Below are 26,172 nucleotides of genomic sequence, written 5' to 3' on the forward strand. Positions count from 1 at the left end.
CATACAGATTTCTCAAGAGGCAGATCAGGTGGTCTGGTATTCCCATCTCTTTCAGAATTTTCCACAGTTTATTGTGATCCACACAGTCAAAGGCTTTGGCATAGTCAATAAAGCAGAAATAGATGTTTTTCTGGAACTCTTGCTTTTTCCATGATCCAGCGGATGTTGGCAATTTGATCTCTGGTTCCTCTGCCTTTTCTAAAACCAGCTTGAACATCAGGAAGTTCACGGTTCACATATTGCTGAAGCCTGGCTTGGAGAATTTTGAGCATTACTTTACTAGCGTGTGAGATGAGTGCAATTGTGCAGTAGTTTGAGCATTCTTTGGCATTGCCTTTGGGATTGGAATGAAAACTGACCTTTTCTAGTCCTGTGGCCGCTGCTGAGTTTTCCAAATTTGCTGGCATATTGAGTGCAGCACTTTCACAGCATCATCTTTCAGGATTTGGAATAGCTCAACTGGAATTCGATCACATCCACTAGCTTTGTTTATAGTGATGCTTCCTAAGGCCCACTTGACTTCACATTCCAAGATGTCTGGCTCTAGGTCAGTGATCACACCATCGTGATTGTCTGGGTCATGAAGATCTTTTTTGTACAGTTCTTCTGTGTATTCTTGCCATCTCTTCTTAATATCTTGTGCTTCTGTTAGGTCCAAGCTTTAATCCAATTGTCTGATGATGGGTGGGGTTGCACTCCCTCCCTGGTAGTTGTTTGGCCTGAGGCGACCCAGCCCTGGGGTCTAAGGGCTCTATGGTAAGGTTAATGGCAAACTCCAAGAGGGTTTATGCCAAGGGGGACCTTCTAGTGACCCCCGTCCCTATGGTATGCCCCTGCCAGCCCACGCCTTCACAGGAGGCCCTCTAATACTAGCAGGTAGTTTTGGTTCGGTCTCCTGTGGGGTCACTGCTCCTCTCCTCTGGGTCTTGGTGCATGTACAGTTTTGTTTGTGCCCTCCAAAACTGGAGTCTATTTTCCCCAGTCCTCTAGAAGTCCTATAATCAAATCCTGCTGACCCTCAAGGCCAGGTTCCCTGGGGATTCCCAGTCCCTATGTTGGATCCCCAGACTGGGAAGCCTGATGTGGGGTTTAGAATCTTCACAACAGTGGGAGAACTTCTTTGGTATTATTCTTCTCCAGTCTGTGGGTCACCCACCTGGAGGGTATGGGATTTGATTTCATTGTGATTGCACCCCTCCTACCATCTTGCTGTGGCTTCGTTGTCTTTGGACGTGGGGTATCTTTTATTGGTGAATTCTGGCATCCTCCTATTGGTGGTTCTTCAACAGCTAGTTGCAACTTTGGTGCTTTCACAGGAGGAGATGAGCACACGTCCTTCTACGCCACCATCTTGAAATGGAAGTCAGGTCCATGATTTTAATTCTGTCCTACACTGTGGCTTTGCTCGGCATAATAAGGTTTGGAGAAGAAACTAAATTCCTAATGACTCAGTAATAGTCCTATTACTATCTGTAACTTTGACCCTGATGCTGGGAAAGATTGAGGGCGGGAGGAGAAGGAGGCGATAGAGGATAAGATGGTTGGATGGCATCACTCACTCAATGGACATGAGTTTGAGCAAACTCCAGGAGATAGTGAAGGACAGGGAAGCCTGGAGTGCTGCAGTCCATGGGGTCACAAAGAGTTGGATGTGACTTAGCAACTGAATAACAATCTGTAACTTCTGTAATTTGACAAAAAAGTCAGATATTCTTTTGGGGAGAAACTTGTAATTTAATTAATACTCACTGACTTTTAAAAGAGCACATCCTGCAGGTGGGGTGTTTTTAAAAAATGTTCTCTACCATTTGTATCCAGAACACAGTGGTATAAACAAGCCTCTATACTTGACATCACTGGAGCCAGTGTAACAGTGTACTAGAGGTGTGGCTCTTTGGATCCACATCAGAAACCCAAGGGGTGCTTGCTTGGTCTAAGTATTGATGCTTAGGCCATGTCCTGGACTCAGCTGAGAATCTCTCAGGGTAGGTTCTGGGAATCTACATTTTAAATAATTTAATAAGCACCCCAAGTGATTTGAATGCACTGTAAAGTTTGAGCATCTCCATTGTATATGTGTGTGTGTGTGTGTGTGTGTATATATAAATACACATATATTTTAAACAGCTTTATTGAGATATAATTTCCATTTAACAAACTGTTTACCCATTTCATGTAATTAAATGGCTTTTGATATATTCAGGTATGTGCAATTATCACCACCATAGAACATTTTTTATCACCTCAGAAAGAAACGTCATACCCTTTATCTACCATGCCCCATACCCCTGTCCCTAAGCACCTACTGATCTACTTTCTGTGTCTACAGATTGCCCTATTCTGGACTTTGATAAGAATGAGATCATATAGCATGCCACTTTTTGTCACTGGCTCTTCCACCTGGCAGAATGTTTTCAAGGTTCATCCACATTGTAGTATGTATTAGTACCTCATTCCTTTTTATGGCCAGTATTTCATTGTGTAGATATGCCACAGCTTGTTTATCCATCCATTGATGGACATTTGGGTTGTTTCCGTCTCTAGACTGTTATGAATAATGCTGCTATATTCATTACAGGTTTCTGTTTGAACATAGGTCTTTGTGTGTCTTCAGTATGTATCTAGCAGTACAATTGCTTGGGTCATTTGGTGATTCTAGGTTAAACTTTTTTGAAAAACTGCCAGAGAGTTTTTATTCCCAATAGTGAAGTTTCCTCCACATCCTCCCCAGTGCTTGGTTATCTGGCTTTTTGATTCTGGACACCATGATAGATATCTCATTTTGGCTTTTAATTTGCATTTCACTGATGACTACAGATGTCAAGCATTTTTTAAATGTATTTATTTGGCCATGTGTATATCTTCCTTGGAAAAATGGCTATTCAGATCCTTTGCCCACTTAAACATTTTTTTCAATTGGAGGATAATTGCTTTACAATATTGGGTTGGTTCCTACTATTCATCAGCATGAATCAGCCATAGGTATACATATGTCCCCTCCCTCTTGAACCTCCCTCCCATCTCCCACCCTTCTAGATTGTCACAGAGCACCTGATTTGAGCTTCTTGCATTGAGTTGACTTTTTACTATTGAGTTGTAAGAGTTCTTGTATATTTTAGATAAGTCTCTTGTAAGAGACATGCTTTGCAACTATTTTCTCTCTGTGTGGCTGTCTTTTCACATTTTTGATGGTATCTTATGAAGCAAAAATACTTAATTTTGATGAAATCCAGGTTATGTTTTTTGGTTTGTTGCTTATTTTTGGTGACATATCTAAAAATTCTTTGCCAGGTCATGAAGATTTGCCCCTATATTTTCTTCTTAGAGTTGTGTAGTTTTTAACTCCTATGTTTAGGTCTTTGATCCATTTTGAGTTACTTTTTGTATGTGTGTGTGCGGTAAGCGTTTCATTCTATGTATAGATATTCTTGAATTGCTACAAATAGTAAAGTTGAAGGTGTTCCACCTCGTATAAGTTCTGCTTTGCTTCCTATGTTTGGCTAGATTAGTCTTAGAAAAGCAGAAATTCACATATAAATACCCATCCTGTAATAACCTTTTTTCAAACTCTCTTGGTTAACTTTTAAATGGACCACCATTGATATGGACAAAGATGCCAAACAAAAGCCAAGTTGAATCCACAGATGTGGAACCCGCGTAGACTGAGGGCTGACTGTACTATGTCATTTTATATAAGGGATCTGAGCATCCTTGGATTTGGGTATCCGTGTGGGGTCCTACAAGCAGTGCCCTGTGGGTAACTGTGATTTTCTTAAACGGTAAACTCAGCTTGGGGACAGAAACAGGAGAGGCAGATTGTATAAACTGGCTAAGAAACTCTTAAAATTTCATCATTTCATTATTTTAATTCATTGCTGTGAATGCCCACATGACTATACAGGTTTAGATCTTATTTGGGACTGTCTAGTTTGGCTGACTGGGGTATTGTCTGGTTTTTCTGTGAGAGATTAAAATAGTGATAATTCATTGCTGTGGGGTTTCCCTGGTGGCTTAGGCTGTAAAGAATCTGCCTGTGATACAGGAGACCCAGGTTCAACCCTGGTTCTGGGTTGGGAATATCCCACAGAGAAGGAAATGGCAACCCACTCTAATATTCTTGCCTGGGAAACCCCATGGACAGAGTTGCCTGGTGGGCTACAGTCTATGGGGTCACAAAGAGTCAGACAGGACCGAGTGACTTAACACAACACAAATTAACTGCTTCAAGCAGAACTCTGCAAGATTTTGTCCATACTGATAAGAGAAAAAGTTAATACTCTTAAATATAAAAGCAACTGAAATGAACACTCCAGCTGAACAGGTGCCTGCACTCAGCTGAATACAGCATCTTTAGTCTCCTGCAAGAAAGGGATGTTATTTTTCTTTGCCTGTGCGAGGCACAGTGACTGAAAGTACACTGAACAATTAAACTGTCCCTCCAGACAAACCCTGGAATGGTCCCCAGCCATGGATTCGGTCCCAGATCTTACTTCTTTGACAACCCTCGAAGATATGACAGTGATGATGACCTTGCCTGGAACATTGCCCCTCAGGGACTTCAGGGAAGGTAAGACCCTACCTAGTTCCTATTAAGGGGCATGGCTAGGGGGCTGAAGGCCAAGCCAATGAGATAGATTCAAACTAAATGGGGGCGGGGGGAGGGTGGTGCAGAATGTCTACTTAAAACCCTGGAGCTGGGAGGTGAGGCAGACAGAAAAAGGAGGGGGAAACACCTGTGTAGTGAGATTAATTGCAGCCAGAGTCTCCCTCCAGGGACCATGCGCTTTACCATGACAGCCCAGGGACGTTTCAGCCACACTCCACTGCCCAGTGCTCCTGTCCCCTCTTTCACTCTGGGGCTAAAGCGCTGACCTCATGCTTGCCAAGCTCCTCTCTTCTCTCTGCTGGTCCTTCCAGAACCACTCCTCTGTTCCTATGAAAGGACAGCTTCAGGCCAAGTGGGGTTTTTTGCAGTGAAAGCCAGTCTTATGTAATCCTTTGTAAATTTAAAGACCTACCACTAACATTTTAAGGTAAATTCTTTTCTTCCTGGGGTAAAATGATAAAGAGAGGATATGCTTGGTTTTCTGCTCTTTATTACCAATAGTAAAATCCTTAGAAAACCTCATAAATCTGAAAGGAGCCATTATTATAGGCACAGGAGAATTCAGGAAAAGCTGGGAGAATACCTTGCTCTCTCAGTGGATCAGGGAGTGGAAACATCCAGGTCAGATAGAGGAAAAGACGGTGATAGGGAAAAAGAGAGTAGAGCCATCCATCCAGTCAGAAGGTCTAAAGAACAGATAAGGAAGGGAGAACTAGAAGGTGTCAAAGTCCTAAGGTCAGGACTTTTTTCCTGAGGTCAAAGGTGTCCTAATTCTCTTCCCTAAAACTGTCCTCTTATCCAGTCACCCCCCTGCAGTGCCGGCTCCCTATTTATGTCCCCCTGTATCTGCTGGAGCAGCCCTAACCCCTCACCTGCCAGTCTTTCCATTATATAGAGGAAAATAGTAATAGGAACACCAATAATTCAATGTGCATGATTGAGTGGTGACTGTATATTAAGATACTGTATGTTCTAAAAGTTTTACAGGTATTAACTCACAAAAGCCCAACAAGTTAGTTCCTAATATTACTCCCATCCTAACAGATATTAACACTGAGGCACAGAAGTTACTTGTCCAAAAACACACTGGTAGTGAATCGCAAAGAGTCAGACACGACTGAGCGACTGAACTGACTGAACTGAGTGTATCAGACTCTCCATTAGGATTCAGATACAATTTGTGGCTAAAGCATTGTGATATACATAGTGATTGGTATTACTGTGTATCAGTAATACTACTCTTCCAGGCTCTGAAGAGTTGAGGTGACTTTTGTGGGAGGTCTTCTAGCCACTGTGCATAGCTAGCACGGTTGTGTGGGAAAACTAGATTCAAGAAACGACTTTGAAAAGCTTTAGGATTATCTATATAGAAGCCCACTTCTGTCAACCTAAAATAGGCATGTCATCAGCAGTCAGCATAATGTTTCAAGTCACTGAAATCTCTCTTTTCCTTTTCAAGTTTTGCTCCAGACTACTACGACTGGGGACAACAAACAGCGAACAGCTTCCTGGCACAAGTAGGAACTTTACAACCAGACTCAATTCTGGATCCTGACAAACCAAGCCATGGGTAGCGTCAGTTAACAGTTTTACGGAAGATATGCCTCAGTTGAAACGTTTCAGAAAGACTAACTTAATGACAGCTGAATTTTTAGGGCATGTTTCCTTAAGAAATAGGACTTGAATTTGTTACAGGTTTCTGATGGCTCCATAGGACTAAGCAATAATTTAGATCGATAAAATCTTATTTTAGTACTAAAAAGTGAGCCTGGCTGCCTATTCCATGAGTATAATTTAAACTTTAAAAAATTCTGTACTTTTATAAAGATGTATTTTATATAACTTAATGCTAAAATATACTAGGATTTTTTGAGAATAGTATTGCAATATACGTCATAGTTTGCACAGACTTTTATGCATAATTCACTTTAAAAGTATACAGTATATAGTCTGATGGTTTTTTTTTTTTTAAAAAGGCTTTTGGACTAAAGTATTCCTCAGACCCTTACCTCATCAGGTCACTAAGATTCTGTTAGATTCTAAGTATAGTTGACGTCTAGGAAGCTAATTGCAACTCACGTGTTGAAATTTATAATGCAGCAGAATGTCAGCAGACTACACAGTAGGTAGTTGGTTCCTTACAGTGTTGAGAAGCACAGATGGTTGGTTCCTCAAAGAATCTCTTAAATTTTGCCAAAATGTAATCCTCCTTTCAACAGGGTGCTGATGTACACACTTCAATACGTTGATAAAGTTAAAAACATGGATAGAATTGACTTACACTATTAAACCTTCCCTTCTGTATTCAGAGATTTTTGCATAGTTTGTCAGCCCAGTGAATCTAATAGCCATTACCTCGAAACTTCAGTAAGACTGCACCTTTTCCAGCTTACTGAACATTTGTGACTGAACAAAGAAGTTCTTAAGAGGGGATGAATAACAGGTATCCCTGCATCTTTGAGCCAGAACATCTATGCGGAATTCTAACAGTTTTATTTTAGTTTCCAACCATATTAAAATTATACCCTTTGTTTTTAAATAGCTCTGAAAGCAGCCTACTGGAAGCTGCTTGTTTAAAAAGGTATTAATAGTAGCATTGCAATATCCTATAGCATGATGCCTGCCTTTTAAGTCATGGGAAAGGGCATGTTCCAGACAGCTCCTTGTAAGTTGTCTTTCATCTAAGTGAAGCACAGGTCATAAAAATAGTTCCCCAACCATAAGTGCCATTCTAAAGATCTCCAAGACTCTCTCTATATATATGGCCTGCAGGTATAAAACTGCCTGTAATTAGACGCTGTACATGGTTGTGTCAGGGAGGTTAAGTACTGAGGAAGTATTATTACCAAAGAGAAAGTACCATATTTTGGGACAGAGGGAGGGGCAGGTGAAAAGGAACTTAGTAAGTTCTGTCCTCATGGAGAAACCCATTTCTGATATCTTACTTCCCAGTTTGGCCTTCAGAAATAACTCATCTCTGGGCATTGACTTCATAGGGATCAAGTCTGCTTTTCTTACCCTGATGGTATTTAAAATCAGAATTTCAAGTTTTCAGGGGGTCACAATAGGGTTTTTCTTGTGTATGGGATACCTTCACCCTGCATAATCACACAACAACTTCTTTGCTTTCCAATATGTGGAAGAATTTGGGTTACATATTTAAAATAGTTACTGCCAGGGAAAACTCTACAGTGAAGCAAAATTTGCACTGATAATTCAGGTTGCCTTAAAATATTATAAGCTGTTATTCTAAATAGCTTTAAGAACACCCTACTTCTCATACTATTTTCGTTAATGATACTTAGAATTTAAAGGCAGACTCAGAAAATGCTTAAAAATCCTCTAAGTCATGCTTTCAGGAAGTACTGCAGTTCTTCAGTATGAGGTCATTGAAGGGTAGATATATATTTTAAAACATTACTAAAATCATACAAGTCCTATACTTATCCTATGACATACAAATATTTTATTATTCTGTTGTTGTTGCCAGGAAGATTGAAATACTCAGCATTAACTGATAGTCTGTTTTTATGATTAAGCTGCTAGTACTATTTGAACTATTATTTTTATTGGAAAAGATAAAAATGTCCTAAGTGCCTGTTTTTCTCTTCCCTTTTAAAAGTAATGCTAAAGTACAATTGTAAACACATCTAGAATATAAAAAACTGTGATTGTAACAAACTCTCTCTCATAGTAAATGATCACTTTTACTCTGAAATGTTGCACGTATGGTATGGAAAGGAAAATTAAGTTTCCCTTAAATTTCTATTTACTTGTGCTGCCAAGTACACCAACAGCCCTACTCCTAGGTGAAATACTAAAGGTCACGAGAAGACAAGAAATGGAGATTATTGGTTCCAAAATACCCAAACATCCTCTTGTTTTAAGGCAACATGATGAAATTACCCCCTCCCCACCCATAATGTGAAAGTTTAAGAATGGGGTAGAGGCCATATCACCAAAAATTTTGTACCATCATTTAGCTAAGTCTGATTGAACACTAAAAGGCTGCATATTTCTTGTGCATCCACTGGAAATATACACAATAGGATTAATTATGGTGTTAACTGTCTAAAGAATGCCAACTGGTTTGTGTACAGGCAGACCTTGGAGATTGCAGGTATGGTTCCAAACCACTGCAGTAAAGCAAAATACTGCACAAATGTGAATCACAAATTTGGTTTCCCAGTGCATAAAACGGATTTTCCTTGTAGGTCCAGTGGCTAGGGCTTTGCCACTGCAGTGGGTGAGGGTTCATTCCCTAGTCGGGGAGCTAAGACTCCACATGCCGAGTAGCCAAAAAACCAAAACATAAAAAACTGAAGTGATATTGTAACAAATTCAATAAATAACAATGGTCTACACTTTAAAAAAAATTACGTTTATACTTTTAAGTGTACAGTAGCATTATATAAAAAACAATGCACATACCTTAATTAAAAAATATTTTACTGCTAAAAAATGTTAACCATGATCTGAACCTTCAGCAAGTCATAGTAGTAACAAAGATCACTGATCACATGTTACCATGACAATAATAATGAAAAACATTTGAAATATTGTGAGAATTACCAAAATGTGACACAGAGACACCAATGCGGTTGGGAAAATGGCATCGGAAGACTTGAGCCACATAGGCTTGCCTCAGACCTTTAGTTTATAGAAAATGCGGTATCTGCAGTGCAGTTAACGTGAAGCACAGTAAAATGAGGTCTGCCTGTAGATATCTTTCATTGGCTTTTTTCCCTTTCTACAGTGAACCCATTTAATTGAGCTGATGATGAAAACATCCAGTGTGTTCACACACAACCGTGGACTCTAAGAAGTTTTGATTCTGACAATAAACACACATCAATCACATTTAGCTATGCCAGTTCTTTCTTGAATATGTCAGGCAGTGTTAATGACTATGCTGGCTATTGTGTTTAGCTGCTTACATCAGGCACACTTGCTAATGTATCCCCAAATTTTCTCTTTATCAAAATCCAAAAGAACTGCTCTTTGTTGGCCTTGAACAATTAACCCTATTTAAGAGGAAAGGAGGAAGAATTAGTAAATCCTAGAGCGTGAGAAGTACTCTGAGAAGAAGGTTCTCATTTGCATTTACATAGTTATAAGAATATTGCTTTTACTTTGACAATAAAGATGAACTTGTATTAGAACTAAATGGGTCTAAATATTTGAAGCTGTCAAGATTTCCAAGAAACTTTAAAAAAAACAAAAAACTTGCTTTGCTTTAGATTACTGCATGATAAAATATAGATTAGCATAAGGCTGATCAAAGACACATCTAATATGTATTTCTAATTTTTATCCCATATAGGTGAGAATTTTGTTAATTAAAAGCATTGTTAACTGTGCGTAATATTAAGACTTTTCATAGTGCAGATGGAGGAGCTTTTGGAAATGATCAAGCTAAATAGTGGAATTCTCAGACTACAAACTGATTAAAGTGAGGACACATTTAACATTTTTTTAAGGGACAGTGAGGGTAAGGAAGTGGAATTAAGTGTTTATTCAACACTTCAGTTCAGTTCAGTCACTCAGTCGTGTCTGACTCTTTGTGACCCCATGAATTGCAGCACGCCTGGCCTCCCTGTCCATCACTTACTATGTGCTAAACCCTGGGCTTGGTATTTGTGGGTCCAGTCAGCACAGTCCTTACATTAACCCTGCTCTTGGGCCTAAGCAGGCATGTATGAAGAGCCCTTGCATGAAAGGGTCAAAATACCTGAACATCAGCTAATGTCATCCATGTGCTCCCAACCTAGGTAACTGTGTGCATTCCCCATTCCTGTCACCCAGGTCCTCTGGGCCTGGGCACTGATGTGTGCTCATTCCGAGTGGGGTTCTGAGACTAAAACCCCTACTTGATGACCTGGCAGCCAGAGTCCTTAGGTGCAAGCCCATTGACTCAAGAGCTCCTAATGGTATCTGCCTAGTTTCTCCAAAGCTGGGTTCCTTCTCTCTGTCCCTTGACCTGGGGCTGGATCTCTCCTCTGTTTTCCTTGCCATTATTCCTTCTTTAGCCTCCAATTCTGATCTGTTCTTTTGACAGGTCAGAGGCTGCCCTGCCATGTAGAATAGTAGACTCTTCCATCTGTAGAACAGATTCTCCCTCTGAACTTTAAAAGCCCACTCCAAACTTGAGATGAGTGGGCTGATCTCTTCAGCTAGATCTGTGACCTGTTTCTTTTTAGCCTGTATGACCTCCAAAATCTGTCTCTTTCTCCACTGATTCCTGTCACTCTGATCCTTCTTGACTCTGACCCTCTATTTCCCATGAACCTTGCTAAGCTACAACAGTCTGTCCTGTCTCTTTGCAGTCATAAGTACCCTTAAAGGATTAACTGAAGTATAAACGGGGTACATTTAGCATAAACAGATGCTGCTTTACCAGCACCTTTCAGTTGATGCCACTGTATATCCCTTGGTGCATTCACTAGCCCAGAGTCTGGGCTTCAGGCCTGCAGACTGAAAACCTGTCAAAAAGAACAGAAAGAACACTTACCCATTTGGAGATACGGTCTGTGAAGGAAATCAGCATGGGTAACTTAAATAATAGAATGATGTGTGGTGAATGCTGACTCTGCCCTGACCAAGGGGTGGTAGGTAGATTGTTTTAATTGATTTTAATCGATCTGTGACAAATTGATGGCACTTTCAAGCAGACACTAAGATTCATTCACAGTTGTTCAGTCGCTCAGTCATGTCTGACTCTTTGTGACCCCATGGACTGCAGCACACCAGGCTTCCCTGTCCTTCACTATCTCCTGGAGTTTGCTCAGATTCATGTCCATTGAGTTGGTAGTGCCATCCAACCATCTCATCCTCTGGTGCCCTCTTCTCCACCTGCCCTCAATCTTTCCCAGCATCAGGGTCTTTTCTCATGAGTCGGCTCTTCGCATCAGGTGGCCACAGTATTGGAACTTCAGCTTCAGCATCAGTCCTTCCAGTGGTTTGATCTCCTTGCTGTCCAAGGGGTTCTCCAGAGTCTTCTCTAGCACAATTAGAAAGCATCGATTCTTCAGTACTCAGCCATATTTATGGTCCAACTCTCACATCCATATATGACTACTGGAAGAACCACAGCTTTGTCTATACAAACCTTTGTCAGCAAAGTGATGTCTCTGCTTTTTAATATGCTAAGTTTGTCATAGCTTTTCTTCCAAGGAGCCAGTGTCTTTTAATTTCATGGCTGCAGTCACTGTCTGCAGTGATTTTGGCATGGAGGGTACCTTCTCCACTAGACAAGTTTCTATGTTACCTATTCCTCTTCTATTAAAATACAGTTGATTACTGAACATTATGAAGGTTAGTGGGGGCTGAGGCCCAGCGAGTCAAATCCATGTATAACTTTATAATCAGCTCTCTCTAGCTGTAGTTCTAAATCTGTAGATTCAGCCAACCGCACATTAGGTAGTGCTGTAGTCCCTATGTATATATTGAAGAAAACCCGTGTTTCCAAGTGGACTCATGCAGTTCCAACCCATGTTGTTCAGGGGTCAACTGTATTCTTTCTCTGGGTGTATTCTTATGATAAACTAGATATAACCCAGTGAGGTTATGGAATTCTTAAGTTACCTGAAGGCAGGGATATTTGTTTTGTTCACTGCTATATGTCCAGCTCCTACAAGAGCGAGCAAATACTCAGATCCTGTTATTCTGACAAGTTATTGGGGTTTTTTAAGGTGACTTTTTACACTTGCATTTTTATCCACTGCATATAGATTTTATAAGTTTAATACTCATTTAAGGGCCCCTCCCTGTTTTTTCATGAATCTTTGACAGATATCTAACTTTTGTACAAAGAATCCATAATGGAATAAAAAAGAAAGTAAGGATTGTATAGCAAGATCATTCTGAAATCATTCTTAGAAGCTGAGTCTCAACTGCATGTTCTGTCTCTTTGTCCTTACCTGTTTGGGCACTGGCAAATAGAATACTGATGTGATTAACACAGGAGGTAGTAAAAAGTAGATTTTTTATCAAGTGAAGTATAAAAAGGACAGTGACATATTGTGGTTAAAAGTGCAACCCTCCAAACACTTGAGGTGGTCAGAGTTTTAGCATCATTCATATGTTAAAGGATTTTTTTTTTCTTTGAAGCGTTAATGGAACAAATAAGAACAGCTTTAAAAAGTTATTTTAAAGGGGTGTGGGGAAAGACTGAGGGGACCACTGTAATAGCTATTAAAACCGAGGCCCTGAGTAATTAAAACAATGTGAAACAGGTACAGGAGTAACAGACCAATGGAATAGAGAACCTAGAATTTTAGATATGATTACACATAGCATCTCAAACTAGTGAGGAAAAGATGCATGGTGCTGGAATAACTGGGTAATCACCTGGGGGAAAAATAGGTTGGATACTTAATTTGCACTTTATACCAGGATACACTACAAGGAATCAAAATTTAGATCTAAAGAAATAAAACCATGAATGTTCTAGAAGAACATACAGATGAACTATTGCTGTGAACAAGGCATTCTTAACTATCAAAGTCCAGAAGTCACTAAAAAAATCAATAAATTAGACTGCATAAAAATTTTTTTAAAAATCCATGACAAAACCACCATAAGCAAAGTCAGAAGACAGACAACAAATTGGGGGGAAAAAGTGTACAGCTTCTTATAGACAGAGGACTAACAGGGGTGTGCATGCTCAGTAGTGTTCAACTCTTTGCGACCCCATGGACTGTAGTCCACCAGACTCCTCTGTCTATGAGATTTCCCAGGAAAGAAATGGGTTGCCATTTCCCTCCGGGGGATCTTCCTAACCCAGGGATTAAACTCACATCTCCTTGCATTGGCAAGTGGATTCTTTACCACTGAGCCACTTGGGAAGCCCCCAGAGGATTTATATCCCTGACAAATAAAACACTTTTAGAAATTGATAAGATCAATAGTGCAGTAGAAAAATGGGAAAAAGATACAAACACAAAAGGAAATTATACAGATAAACAATAAACCTTAAACAAATGAAAGGTAGTAAGCCTTACCTGTGATAAGGAAAAAACTAAAACACACTGATATATAATTTTTCAGCTTATCAGGATAGCAAAAATCCAACATTTTAATAATACTCATGTTGGTCAGGTTGTGGGCAAGCAGGCATTGTTTTAAATTGCACACAAGTGTCATCTGGTAACCATCTCCTGTGGAGGGCATATACTAATATTTTTCACAATTACAAATGCACATGGTCTTTGACCTAAAAATTCCATCTGCAAGAATTTAGACTATAAGTACATATTTACATATGTGTAAAATGACATATAGAATGTCTGGAAACAATCCAAATGCCCATTAATAGAAGACTGGCTAACTAAACAATTGTACATTCAAATGTTAAGTGTGAAGTGTGAATGTCGCTCAGTCGTGTCCAACTCCTTGCGACCCTATGGACCATATAGTCCATGGAGTTCTCCAGGCCAGAATGCTGGAGTGGGTAGCCTTTTCCTTCTCCAGGGGATCTTCCCAACCCAGGGATCAAACCCAGGTCTCCCGCATTGCAGACGGATTCTTTACCAGCTGAGCCACAAGGGAAGCCCAAGAATATTGGAGTGGGTAGCCCATCCCTTCTCCAGCAGATCTTCCTGACCCAGGAATCAAACCAGGGTCTCCTGCATTGCGGGCGGATTCTTTACCAACTGAGCTATGAGGGAAGCCCTGTACATTCATATAATGGAATAATAAGCAGTTATCTTAAAAAAAGAAGAGTGATTAAGTTATCCATTGACATGGGAAGACTGCCAAGAAAAACTAAGTGAAAAAAAGCAAACAGTATGTATATACCACCACTCTTTGGGTAAAAGTGAGGGATAAAATGAGACTTTCCATTTGTATTTGTTTGTATATGCCTTAAAAATGTATAGATGGAAATATAAGAAACCAAGAACAGAGGTTATTTGTGGTAAGGACGGGGGAAGGATGTGCAGTATGGAAAGTCAGGCAAAAGTCAGAAAGAAGACATTCCACTGTATAGCTTTTTATATTTTTTGGTTTTTGAACTATGTGAATGTATTAGTTATTTAAAAAATTAAATAAAATATATTTAAAAACCTTTATGAGATTCAGTACAAGTCAAAAGATACTAAAAGCTCCCCAAGTTTTAGTTGATTGGTAATAAGCCAGTTTCTAAAATAACACAAATATACCACATTCTGAGCAGTTTCAAGTTCTAGTCCCACAACCTAGAATATGAATGTGGACAAATTACTTAGCCTCTCTTCTCCTCAGTTTTCTGATTTAAAAATAGAGAAGTTAATTGTACCTACCTGCTAGGGCTCCTGAGAAGATAAATAACCCATGCAAAGCCCTTCAACAGTGGCTGCCAATGCTTGCAATTATGATTTTAAAAAGGAAACAACCACAGACTACTTATTTTCTCTCTTCTCTACCAATTATAACCAAATTTTCATCTCATAAAAGGAAACATTTAAAAGGGGTTTAAAAAAAAAACAGGATAGGAAGATTGCAGAAACATTTACTTTAATTGTAATCTTGTGGGTACAACAGCAAATCATTTGGAATTCTGTTCAAAATCAAAGCTGCACCTGTAGATGTTACTTCAAATAGAATACACATAAACCTGGTATGTGTCTGTGTTGTTTTTGTTTTCCCAAATAATTTCCATGATACCATGCACCCAGTCTGTGTATTTTGGTGAATAGCTATGGTTTCTGCAGGTACTTCAGTTTGCAAAACTGCTGGGAGGCTTACTGTGAACTGTTCCCAAATTTCCAGGTGAAGGCAATGCTGATGGAGATCAAAATAGCTGTCCTTGCTTATATACAGTGGCACCTAGGTAAAGTTGGAGAATATGGCACAGTGTTTCACAGACATACAGAGATTACAAGTGTTGAACAACTCACAATGTTAAAGTGTCAAAATAAAACACTTGACTTATCAAATTTCAAAACTGTAAAAAACCATTCTAATAGTCTGTCTCATCCTCCTTGTAATCTAAGAATCAACACAAGAGAAACATTTAAGTTTATCAGTTTTAATACAGAGAATTTCTAATTTACACAGATGTCACTTAAGGGGGAAAAAAAAAAAACTCACGCTACTAAAGGAAGGAATATGTTCCTTCTCTTCATTTTCATTACTTTGTCAGCTGGTACAATCATTTCTGTCAAGTTATATTATCAAGTGCTGGATTTTTAAATTAGGTGATGAGATAAAGACAAAATGCCAAGAGGTATTTCCATCCAAGCATTGTCACAATGCAGTCGGTACTGTAATATCACTTCACAATAAAAAGTAGGAGTTGGAAAAAAGTTTATATCACAGGGATCATAAAACATCACCAGGCTCACAAAACAGAGATTTCTATCACATTCATTTAAGAAATACACACATACACAAAAATGTAGGTTCCCCCCCACAATCTCGTTTATGGTAAAGTTAATCAAATAGATTTCAGCTTAAGACTACTTCATTTGTTTATTTTCTTGATAGTGAAAGATCTGTTAAAACCTTTAAAAGAATTTTTTACCCTAACTAGACTTTTTAAGTCCTAGAACTCACTCTAAGACACAATTTTAACTAAGCTTGAAACAAATCACAGTAAAGAAAACAAATGTAAATGACCAAAGATTTTTTCCAGGAAATAGAACTTAAACAACAGCTTTTATCTTTAACTGGGAGAATGGTGAAGTAACACTACCAAAAAGATTTTTAAACTTACAGTAATAATAGACAAAGTGCAAAACATTCACATTTTCTTAGACTTTGAAAAACACTAAGAATAATTCTTATTAATTTACTAGCAAGATTACCTAGATATTCAACTTTTTCGACAAATTTACCTTAAGGTCCCCCTTTCCCACCAGACAGTACTTGTATCCCTAAAAATGAAAAGAAAAAGTGGAGGAGGCTCCAACCAAATCAGTCTGTTTTATTCAACAAAAATATACCACCACCACCATCAACAACATGAAAACTCCAGGTCTACAAGGGTTAGAAATTGGGTAAGAAAGTAACTAGTGAGCTCTTACTCCCCCCCAACCATATCCCTCCAAGGGATAGCTACATATGTTTAAAGGGGGGATGAACCAACTAAGCACAAGTATGCCACTAAACCATCAATGAAGACATTGCAGACTTTGGCAGGATAAGATGTGGATTTAAGAGCACTTATTTACTTCATAAAAGACTGATACCCGCATTACTTCTACACAGTTGCAACCTTCCAAATTAATCACATTATATATACACTAACACCTTTAACGATAATCAATATTTTAAATATTAAAGATATTTAAATCCAAGGCTTAGAAAATGACAATTTAGGACTTATAAAGTCATCTGTTGATACAAGTTGCAAGTTCATTTATATACAAAGAACTAAAAAGGTAGGGAAAAAGGAAGCTTACAGAAGTATGAACTATTTAAATACCAAAGAAAATCAAGTTGAGAGAGGATTGCATAGACTATAGTCAAAAATAAAATCCTTTAAAAATGCTTACTTTAAAATAGTAAGTTTTGTGTATATAATGTCTCCAACTGGTGTTATAAATCCATATAATCCCATTCAAATTTTATCAATATGGAAACTGTTAAGTATTTATGCCATTTTTGTTTTCTTAACAAAAATTCCTAAAGTTGGAGTAGGGGCAAAGAGACACAAAACCAACAGAAACTGTTTTCTAGGTTCTCAGTAAAGAATCCCCTTGAGCCAGCCCACTGCAGGCACAGGAGATCTGGATGGGTAGCACAGGGGACAGTACTGATTCACCTTTGCTGAAGGTATTTATTCGCCTTTAGACCAAAACAGAACAGCAACAACAACAGCAAGTAAAAATCTTAAAACAAATTGAAGCCTTGGGGATTCTTAGGTAACTACTGTCATTATACATTGAAAGGGTCATTCGTCACGCAGACACTTCCCTATGATGATGGTGACACACAGAGCTAGGCAAGGCTAAATACATTTAAAAATCATTGACAAATTTTTGTTACTGATACTGGCCCTAAGCATCATTTGCTCTCTAGCTCTCCTTTTCCATAACAGACTGTTAACAGTGTTACTCGGATGGAGACATAGACATTTTTAAGTTTGACTACTGGAAATAAAGAACAGAATAAACACAAAGCCAATTCTTTGTGAATTGCTGTTCAGAATATATTCAACAGATGGTAACACATGGAATTAAACACAGAATTAGTATAACTTACATGTTTTAAAAGTATATACTTCATTTATAAATATCTCTAGTTGATAATCTATTAAGAAGCATAAATATTCAAGTGAACATTTGAATTTTCTCTTTAAGAGCTCAGAATTCTTGAAGTCTGATTAGTCTCCTTTTGCTGAAATGTCCAAGACTAAAAAGGCTTCACACAGTCACTTTATGTCTCTAATTAGACATATAAAAGCCTCTATTACCTACTGTGTTGTAATAAAACTTTGAAATTCTGTAACTCTCTTATACTTGTAGAAAGCCTACAAGAGAAAAAAAAAGCATATTAGTACAGCTAATAGGATGTGTACACATTTCATATTATTGATGCTGTCATATGGACTATAATTTGAAAGCAAATTGAAAATAAAATAATGTTTCACTGAACAATGAAGCTTCCATTTTTTAAAGCATATGCTATAATTATTAAAGACTGGCAAAACAGAGCTGTAGTTTGTTACTTTTGATTTAGAAGGGGCAAAGTTACTTCCTATTAGCAACAAATTCTAGATCAATGATGGGAACAGTGATATGATAATTCATTACAATAAAGAATCTCAAATCATTTACATTTGGCCTTAAAAATTCATTTTGCACTCTCCTCTGTAAATGTCCAATTCTTTCTTATTGCTCCCCAAACATGGATTTGTTTCAACACAAACACTGATCTGTTTTAACACAAAGGTGCAGATTCTATTTATCTGTCTACTGTTGAATCCCTGTGCCCTCCAGCCACCTGTATTTATTTGTTGCTGTTAGTCACTTATTCGTGTCCAACTTTTTGATCCTGTAGACTGTAGCCCACCAGGCTCCTCTGTCCATGGAATTTCCCAGGCAAAGAACACTGGAGTGGGTTGCCATTTCCTTCTCCCGGGACCCATGTTTATAGTGTTCAATAAATAATTACTGGCTGACTGAATGAATGAATAAAATACTTCTGAGCCCAAACTCAGAAGTAAAACTCTGAAATGGGAATCATTAAAAAAGAAATCCTATAAGCTCAATTATCCTTATGTACAATTCAGGTTTATACAATAAAAATCTAACATTTTTCTTTCTGTAACTTAAGATGATATAGAATACAGTGCTGAGCCTTTATTTTTGTTTTTGTTTTTTTGAGCGCCTTTAAGTACATAATAAGTAATAACTTTTCTTATATTGAGAGCTTAAGGTATGGTAGGCAATGTTCTGAGCCCATCACACATGTAATCTCATTAATTGTAAACAAAACAAAAAACTCTACAAAGTAGATAAAATTAATCCTGATTTTATATTTTAAGAACACGGTGCATGCTAAGTTGCTTCCATTGTGTCGGATTCTTTGCGACCCTATGGACCACCAAGCTCTTCTGTCCAAAGCATTCTCCAGGCAAGAACACTGGAGTGAGTTGCCATGCCCTCCTTCAGGGGATCTTCCCGACCCAGGGCTCAAACCCGTATCTCTTAGGTCTCCTGCATTGGCAGGCAGGTTCTTTACCACTACTGCTACCTGGGACGCCCATTTAGGAATACTGAGGCTTAAATAAATCAAGTAATTTTCTCAGGGTCACTCAGGTAGTGGGTAGGATTCTAACCAGCTCATCAGATCCCAGGACCATACGGCCTCTCAAAAAAAAAATCTATGTTCTCTATGGTCTCAAAAATATTTTCTTTATACTCTTACAAGCTGTAGATGAACAGAAAATGAATTCTTACTCAAATCCTCAGAATATTAGAGAAGTGAAAATGTTTATTAGGAGAAAATATGATTATTAAGCAAAATAAATGTGTAAAATCATTTTCTGTACCTCAAAGTACCCATTAAAAAAACAAAAACAAAAACTATCATATGAAGATACGGTAGAGACCAAGGCCCTTAACTAAAGAAAAGAGAGCTCAGTAAAGAGCAGCAGTTGAAAAAAGTATGCTCAAAGTCTGATTTAGATACAAAACTGGGGAGTATCAGAAAACTCAAGGTTTTATACAAGCTAACATTTTACCAGGAGAGTACAGACTCAGCAGCACGGTGTGGGACCTGTCTCTGTGAAGATGCATCCAAGAGCTCACACGTTATGACACAGGAGGGAGTGCCCACACTCCCTGTTACTATTCTCAGACAGACACAGCATGGCTGCATCCATCTACTGCTTCACTGGTACTTCCAGAGGGACACTAAAATACGCTGTAAGACTCAACAGGTCACTAATCCCCTATCTATTTGTACCCAGGAAAATAAACCACTTGATAGAAATGCTGAAACTGTCAAAAATTGGCTGCTAGTGTAGGAAAGACATTTGCAGAGTATTCAAAATAAAGAAAGCACATTTCCCAGCATTCTGTGGCCAGAACCAAAAACAGCGCTCACTGTATGTCTCTGCCCACTAGCATTATGGACACAGCAATGCTGCGCTGGGTGCCCTAGCTGAGGTAGGACTGTATTATATAGGTTGTTAGACCAAGAAAACTCCCAGTTCACATAAGAACGAGTGCACAAACTCCCCAAAGTATAACACAATAATTGTGTGGTTAGTGCAACCAAAATCATTTACTATATAAATGAACTGATAATCAGGTGGAAGATACAATGAACAGATCTGATTAACAATTATTAAGAGTAACTGTAATATTTTTAAAGGAAAAAAATAAGAAATGTATAGAATACATATGAAGGAAACAATAAAACTTGATGAAGAGAAAAAAGAATGGCTAAATTTTGGTATGTCCATGTAACAGAATATTGGCCTATATTAAAAACAGTGTTTATATATTTGAAAATTGCTAAAAGAGTAAATCTCAGAAGTTCTTATCATAAGAAAATATTCTGTAATTATGTATGGTGATGGATGTTAAGTAGGCTTATTGTGGTGATCATTTTGCAACATATACCAATACCGAATCATTATGTTACACACCTGAAACTAATATAATGCTGTATATATCAAGTACACACTAAGGAAAAAAAGAATGCTTATGAAAAAATAATATTGGGAAATGATTACAACATAATGCCAAGTAAAGAAGGATAAGAAAGGATACAAAATGTGTAAGTAGTGAGAAAATACACATTAAAAATACAACAAATGTTGAAATACTTCTAAGTGGTAGGCATATGGATGATTTTTACATTTATTTACTAAATTATACTTTCACATGGTTTTCTAAATTTTCTATAATGACCATGAATTACTTTAATAATTAAGGGGAGAGAAAGATGAATATTTTAAAAGAGCTTTAAAAGCAGATGGCTGTTATTTGTTTTCCCTGGGAGGATAAGGGTGATTAAATTAGGCTGTTCCTTATTTGTGTAACCATCCCACCCTGAGTATCATAACCCTTAAGAAAAGAAAGGTTTCTCACATCTAGACTAGTCATAAAAAAATGAGACAGATTTGTAAGTGCTGAACATATTAGAGCACTAAACTCCCAGCGGTGTCTGTAAATTACCATCACTACCACCCCTATTGCCATGGACTTGAGAGAGCATCTTGTAATTTTAAAAGTGTCACATGGAACCTTATTTTATCTTCATGTTAACTTCTTGGGAAAGATTTTTACTTATCTTCATGGTACAGAGAAAGGAAACAAACTGGAAGAAAGGAATGATGTACCTGAGCTCATGCTGCCAGTAAATGGCAGCGCCAGGATTCCAGAATGCTAATATCTGACTGAGTCCAGTACTCTCTAGAGAGCAATAAAAGGTAAAACAGCCTCTGTGGAAAATTCTGAAAGAGATGGGAATACCAGACCACCTGACCTGCCTCCTGAGAAACCTGTATGCAGGTCAAGAAGCAGCAGTTAGAACTGGACATGGAACAACAGGCTGGTTCCAAATCGAGAAAGGAGTACGTCAAGGCTGTATATTGTCACCCTGCTTATTTAACTTATATGCAGAATACATCATGAGAAATGCCAGGCTGGATGAAGCACAGGCTGGAATCAAGATTGCAGGGAGAAATATCAATAACCTCAGACACTCAGATGACACCACCCTTATGGCAGAAAGTGAAAAAGAACTAAAGAGCCTCTTGATGAAAGAGAAAGAGGAGAGTGAAAAAGCTGGCTTAAAACTCAACATTCAGAAAACGAAGATCATGGCATCCAGTCCCATCACTTCATGGTAAATAGATGGGGAAACAATGGAAACAGTGACAGACTTTATTTTGCGGGGCTCCAAAATCACTGCAGATGGTGACTGCAGCCATGAAATAAAAGATGCTTGCTCCTTGGAAGAAAAGCTATGACCAACCTAGACAGCATATCAAAAAGCAAAGACATTACTTTCCCGACAAAGGTCCTTCTAGTCAAAGCTATGGCTTTTCCAGTAGTCATGTATGGATGTGAGAGTTGAACTATAAAGAAAGCTGAGCACCAAAGAACTGATGCTTTTGAACTGTGGTGCTGGAGAAGACTCTTGAGAGTCCCTTGGACAGCAAGGAGGTCAAACCAGTCAATTCTAAAGGAGATCAATCCTGAATATTCATTGGAAGGACTGATACCGAAGCTGAAGCTCCAATACATTGGCCACCTGATGTGAAGAACTGACTCACTGGAAAAGACCCTGATGCTGGGAAAGATTGAAGGCTAGAGGAGAAGGGGATGACAGAGGATGAGATGGTTGGCTGGCATCACCGACTCAATGAACATGAGTCTGAGTAAGCTCTGGGAGTTGGTGATGGACAGGTAAGCCTGGCTGCTGCAGTCCATGGGGTCCAAAGAGTCAGACATGACTGAGCAACTGAACTGAACTGAGCTAGAGAACTGAAGCTGGAAGGGCTGCATTTGTGAATATTCCTTATGAGACTGAGAGAAATTCTGAGGAAGTTGATATCTGGTTCTTTCTCAATTTAATTTTATTTAGATTTAAATATATTTAAAGAAGCAGATTCACAGCTACAGAGAACTAGTGGTGACCAGTGATAGAGAGGAAAGGGAAAGGGACAATATAGGGGTAACAAGTTAAAGGTACAAACTATTATATATAAAATAAACTACAAGGATACACTGTACAACACAGGAATACAGCCAACATTTTATAATAACTATAAACGGAGTTGTTGTTGTGTGTTGTTGTTTAGTCACTAAGTCATGTCTGTCTCTTGCAACCCACGGACTGTAGCCCGCCAGGCTACTCTGTCCATGGAATTTTCCAAGCAAGAATACTGGAGTGGATTGCCATTTCCTTCTCCAGGGAATTCCCTGACCCAGGCATCCAATGCAGGTTTCCTGCATTGCAGGAGGATTCTTTACCATTTGAGCCACCAGGGAAGCCCATGAGAAGAGTTCTCACCTTCCAAAAGCATTTAAAAGAGCAACTATTTCCTGTCGAGTGAGTTGGAAGCCTTTAGATGGGCTGTTCTCTGGAAGCTTTTGGATTTCTTTTTCAGAGAATAATATCTTCAGGGCAGTTCCTAAACCCTGAGTCTAAAGAAAATAGTGATAAACTTGCAGTTAAATTCACATAATAATTGCTATAAAAGTTTAAAGAAACATTCAGTCATTGTGATGAGAAGGCAGGAAATTCAAATGAACTGAACTTTTCACCAAAATATTCAACTGTGCAAAATATAGTTTCTACTTCTCACAGATTATGCATATGATAAGTTTATTGAAGCTGTTAAGGAAACCTGAAAAGTTTAACCCTTTTGGATACACATCATACTATTCAAAATTACTAAAATGCCATTTTTTTAACCAAGAAAATATCACATTAGGATTAAAAGTGTTCAATATGTAACCTTGAAAGCATTCTTTCTAGTCCCTAGCAATTCAAAACTTAGAAATCATTATAAGTTCTTAGTGATACCTACACTTAATAATTTCTCAATTATTAGCACTAGAGAAAAAGAAAAATCTGATTTCAGTGTAGTCACCATTAAAAAATATTCCATCTCCTGACTTTCTATGACTTACTATCATCTTTGTAAAAAGATGACAGAAAATATCACACAAGCCTTTTTACATTGAAATATATAGGGAAATGGGCCTGCTGTGCAGACTTTCCTATTTTGTGACTAGGGGACCTCCTTCTTCTGATCACTGATGCCAAGTCAGTGATTATAATTTGATAATTAAGTTTTTTATATGATTACATTTTATCTTCTAAATAGGTATGTAAAATACCAATACAATCTATTTATAATCATCCAACTTCAGAAATCTGATATTGTACCAACAGAAACAGATATAATAAAACCAAAATCATTAACCTAGAATAACAGAAAAAACAACCTAACACACATACATTAATACACACTAATTTTTTTCATAAATGAAATAGCAAAACCACACTTTGGATCTCTATTTTTTTTTTAATTTTATTTTATTTTTAAACTTTACATAATTGTATTAGTTTTGCCAAATATCAAAATGAATCCATCACAGGTATACATGTGCTCCCCATGGATCTCTAATTCAATGAACAATGAGGACATTTTAACAAAAACTTTCAACTTCTCAGTGCAGAAATTTAAGGTTAGTAATAGTTTCAGAACAGAAAACAACACACAAACCTGTAACTTCCCCCATAATCTGCATTTGTCACATCCCACGCAGTCCATTATACGGGAGATATTCTTGAAATGTAACCGGAATTCCTCCTAATGTGCAGAAAATATTTTCATTCTAACTAGACATTAAAAATTAAACTGCATTTATCTGAATTCTAAAAACATTTTTAAGCTTATTAATGAATGAATTGTGTTTTTCAACAATGATGAAAATCATCTGGATTTGTACAGCATAGCATGCATATGAAATAGCTAACATTAATAGCATTTTATAAAATCCACTCCACATATTAATTCAACCAATTTTTTAATGAGAGGCTACTCCATGCAAAGCACCAACATGTTCACTGTGGGGGACACAAGAGTAAATCATGCACGGTTTTTACTTTGAAGGAGCTTAACTGCTGCTTCTATTTGATATCTGCATACAACCAGTGGCAAATACATCTACATTATGTTTTATTTATTTTGGATGCACTGCTTTGTGTAAGTGTAAATCAGAAAGCTAGTCCTGGAGCAATGATCAATTCCCATGTCTCTCCTTAGGACTACCCCATATCTGTACACGTGCTCTGTCAGCATGGATGACCACAGCGTGTGGCCTCGCAGTCCCCCACGTTCGCTAAGGCTGCTTCTTCAGGGACACTCACTCCCTGGATCCTTGAATGGTGCTGTATTAGCTCCCCACACAATTAGGTAACTCTTCTGCCTGTGATCTGTGCACAGGTTTCTGTAACACTAAGGTCAGCCTCAGCTTCTCTGAGAACAACACTAACTAAGAGAAAGTTTCCTCATCCTTTTCACTGGGCAAATGCAGAAAATAAACATCATTTTATTGTACTGAGGTAAATGTTTCATTGCAAAGAGCTGGAGTGAGTCACCTGAAAACTCTGGCCCATCAAAAGCCCAGCCCTGCTGCCCAAAGTGTTTGGAGGAATCTGTAGCTTGGCCAAAAGAAAGACAACAGAAACATTCCAAAAACTCCTTTGTGCTCCATTCTCAGAATTCACATGCTTTGGAGCAGATGGAAAAATGGATTTAAATTCTCCTTTATATACCTTTGAAAAGTAGCAAACCAAATTTCCAGCATTTTACACTTTAAAGCTAGTTGTGAAACTTTAGTCTGGTCTCAATCTTACCTTCCTCATCTATAAAAAAAGATACATAATTATAGTTGTCTTGATCAAAAGTATAAAATTTATATAAACATTTATAAAGTAGGAAGCATTAAAAAAATGAATTAACATTATGTTAAATACCATAATACTAATATACCTCTAAAACAACCATAAATCAAAACAATCTTCCAAAACTAAAATACAGTGTGGCTAAACTACTTCATTTCAGAAATACTAAGCAACTCTGACTAATTTATTCATTCTTGTAGCATGTCTATATCTAAAATATGCTGGGGCCAAATAGGTTTCAGAATTCATAATTTGTCAGATTTTATTTTATTTTTTTTTTATTTGTCAGATTTTAGAAATAAATTACATAACACTGTTTATTATGAAACACCCCACTGGAGTATATGGCAACACCTTATAATCAAATATATGATTGTTTTTGTAGCAAAATGTAATAATAGTCATACAAAGCAGAATTTTTTAAAAAAACACTGTAACTATCTTTACATCAGTTCAGGTTAGACTTCCTTGGTGGCTCAGACGGTAAAGCGTCTGCCTACAATGAGGGAGACCTAGGTTCAATCCCTAGGTCGGGAAGGTCTCCTGCAGAAGGAAATGGCAACCCACTCCAGTATTCTTGCCTGGAAAACCCCATGGATGGAGGAACTTGGTAGGCTACAGTCCATAGGGTGGCAAAGAGTTGGACACGACTGAGCGACTTCACTTTCACTTTCTATAACTATCTTTATGTCAGTTCACGTTAG

General features: G+C 38.0%; 2 protein-coding genes across 2 annotated transcripts in view; one reads left to right on the top strand and one right to left on the bottom strand.

The window, feature by feature from the left end:
* Positions 1 to 9,230, top strand: part of GPR137B (G protein-coupled receptor 137B) — a gene marked incomplete at its 5' end in the record, with an annotated part of 58,254 nt that extends 49,024 nt beyond the window's left edge. Inside the window, 2 exons of the mRNA XM_010860133.1 lie at positions 4,443 to 4,567; positions 6,066 to 9,230. Coding sequence (XP_010858435.1) covers positions 4,443 to 4,567; positions 6,066 to 6,180 — 240 coding nt within the window. The remainder of the gene's footprint in view (positions 1 to 4,442; positions 4,568 to 6,065) is intronic.
* A 5,881-nt stretch (positions 9,231 to 15,111) lies between these two features.
* ERO1LB (ERO1-like beta (S. cerevisiae)) overlaps positions 15,112 to 26,172 on the bottom strand; it is a 78,547-nt gene continuing 67,486 nt past the window's right edge. Inside the window, exons 15-19 of the mRNA XM_010860134.1 lie at positions 24,285 to 24,371; positions 23,063 to 23,196; positions 18,003 to 18,059; positions 16,423 to 16,461; positions 15,112 to 15,412 (exon numbers count right to left, since the gene is read on the bottom strand). Coding sequence (XP_010858436.1) covers positions 15,397 to 15,412; positions 16,423 to 16,461; positions 18,003 to 18,059; positions 23,063 to 23,196; positions 24,285 to 24,371 — 333 coding nt within the window. The 3' untranslated portion in view covers positions 15,112 to 15,396. The remainder of the gene's footprint in view (positions 15,413 to 16,422; positions 16,462 to 18,002; positions 18,060 to 23,062; positions 23,197 to 24,284; positions 24,372 to 26,172) is intronic.

Source organism: Bison bison, unplaced genomic scaffold, assembly GCF_000754665.1.
Source record: "Bison bison bison isolate TAMUID 2011002044 unplaced genomic scaffold, Bison_UMD1.0 scf7180017864462, whole genome shotgun sequence".
Classification (NCBI taxonomy): domain Eukaryota; kingdom Metazoa; phylum Chordata; class Mammalia; order Artiodactyla; family Bovidae; genus Bison; species Bison bison.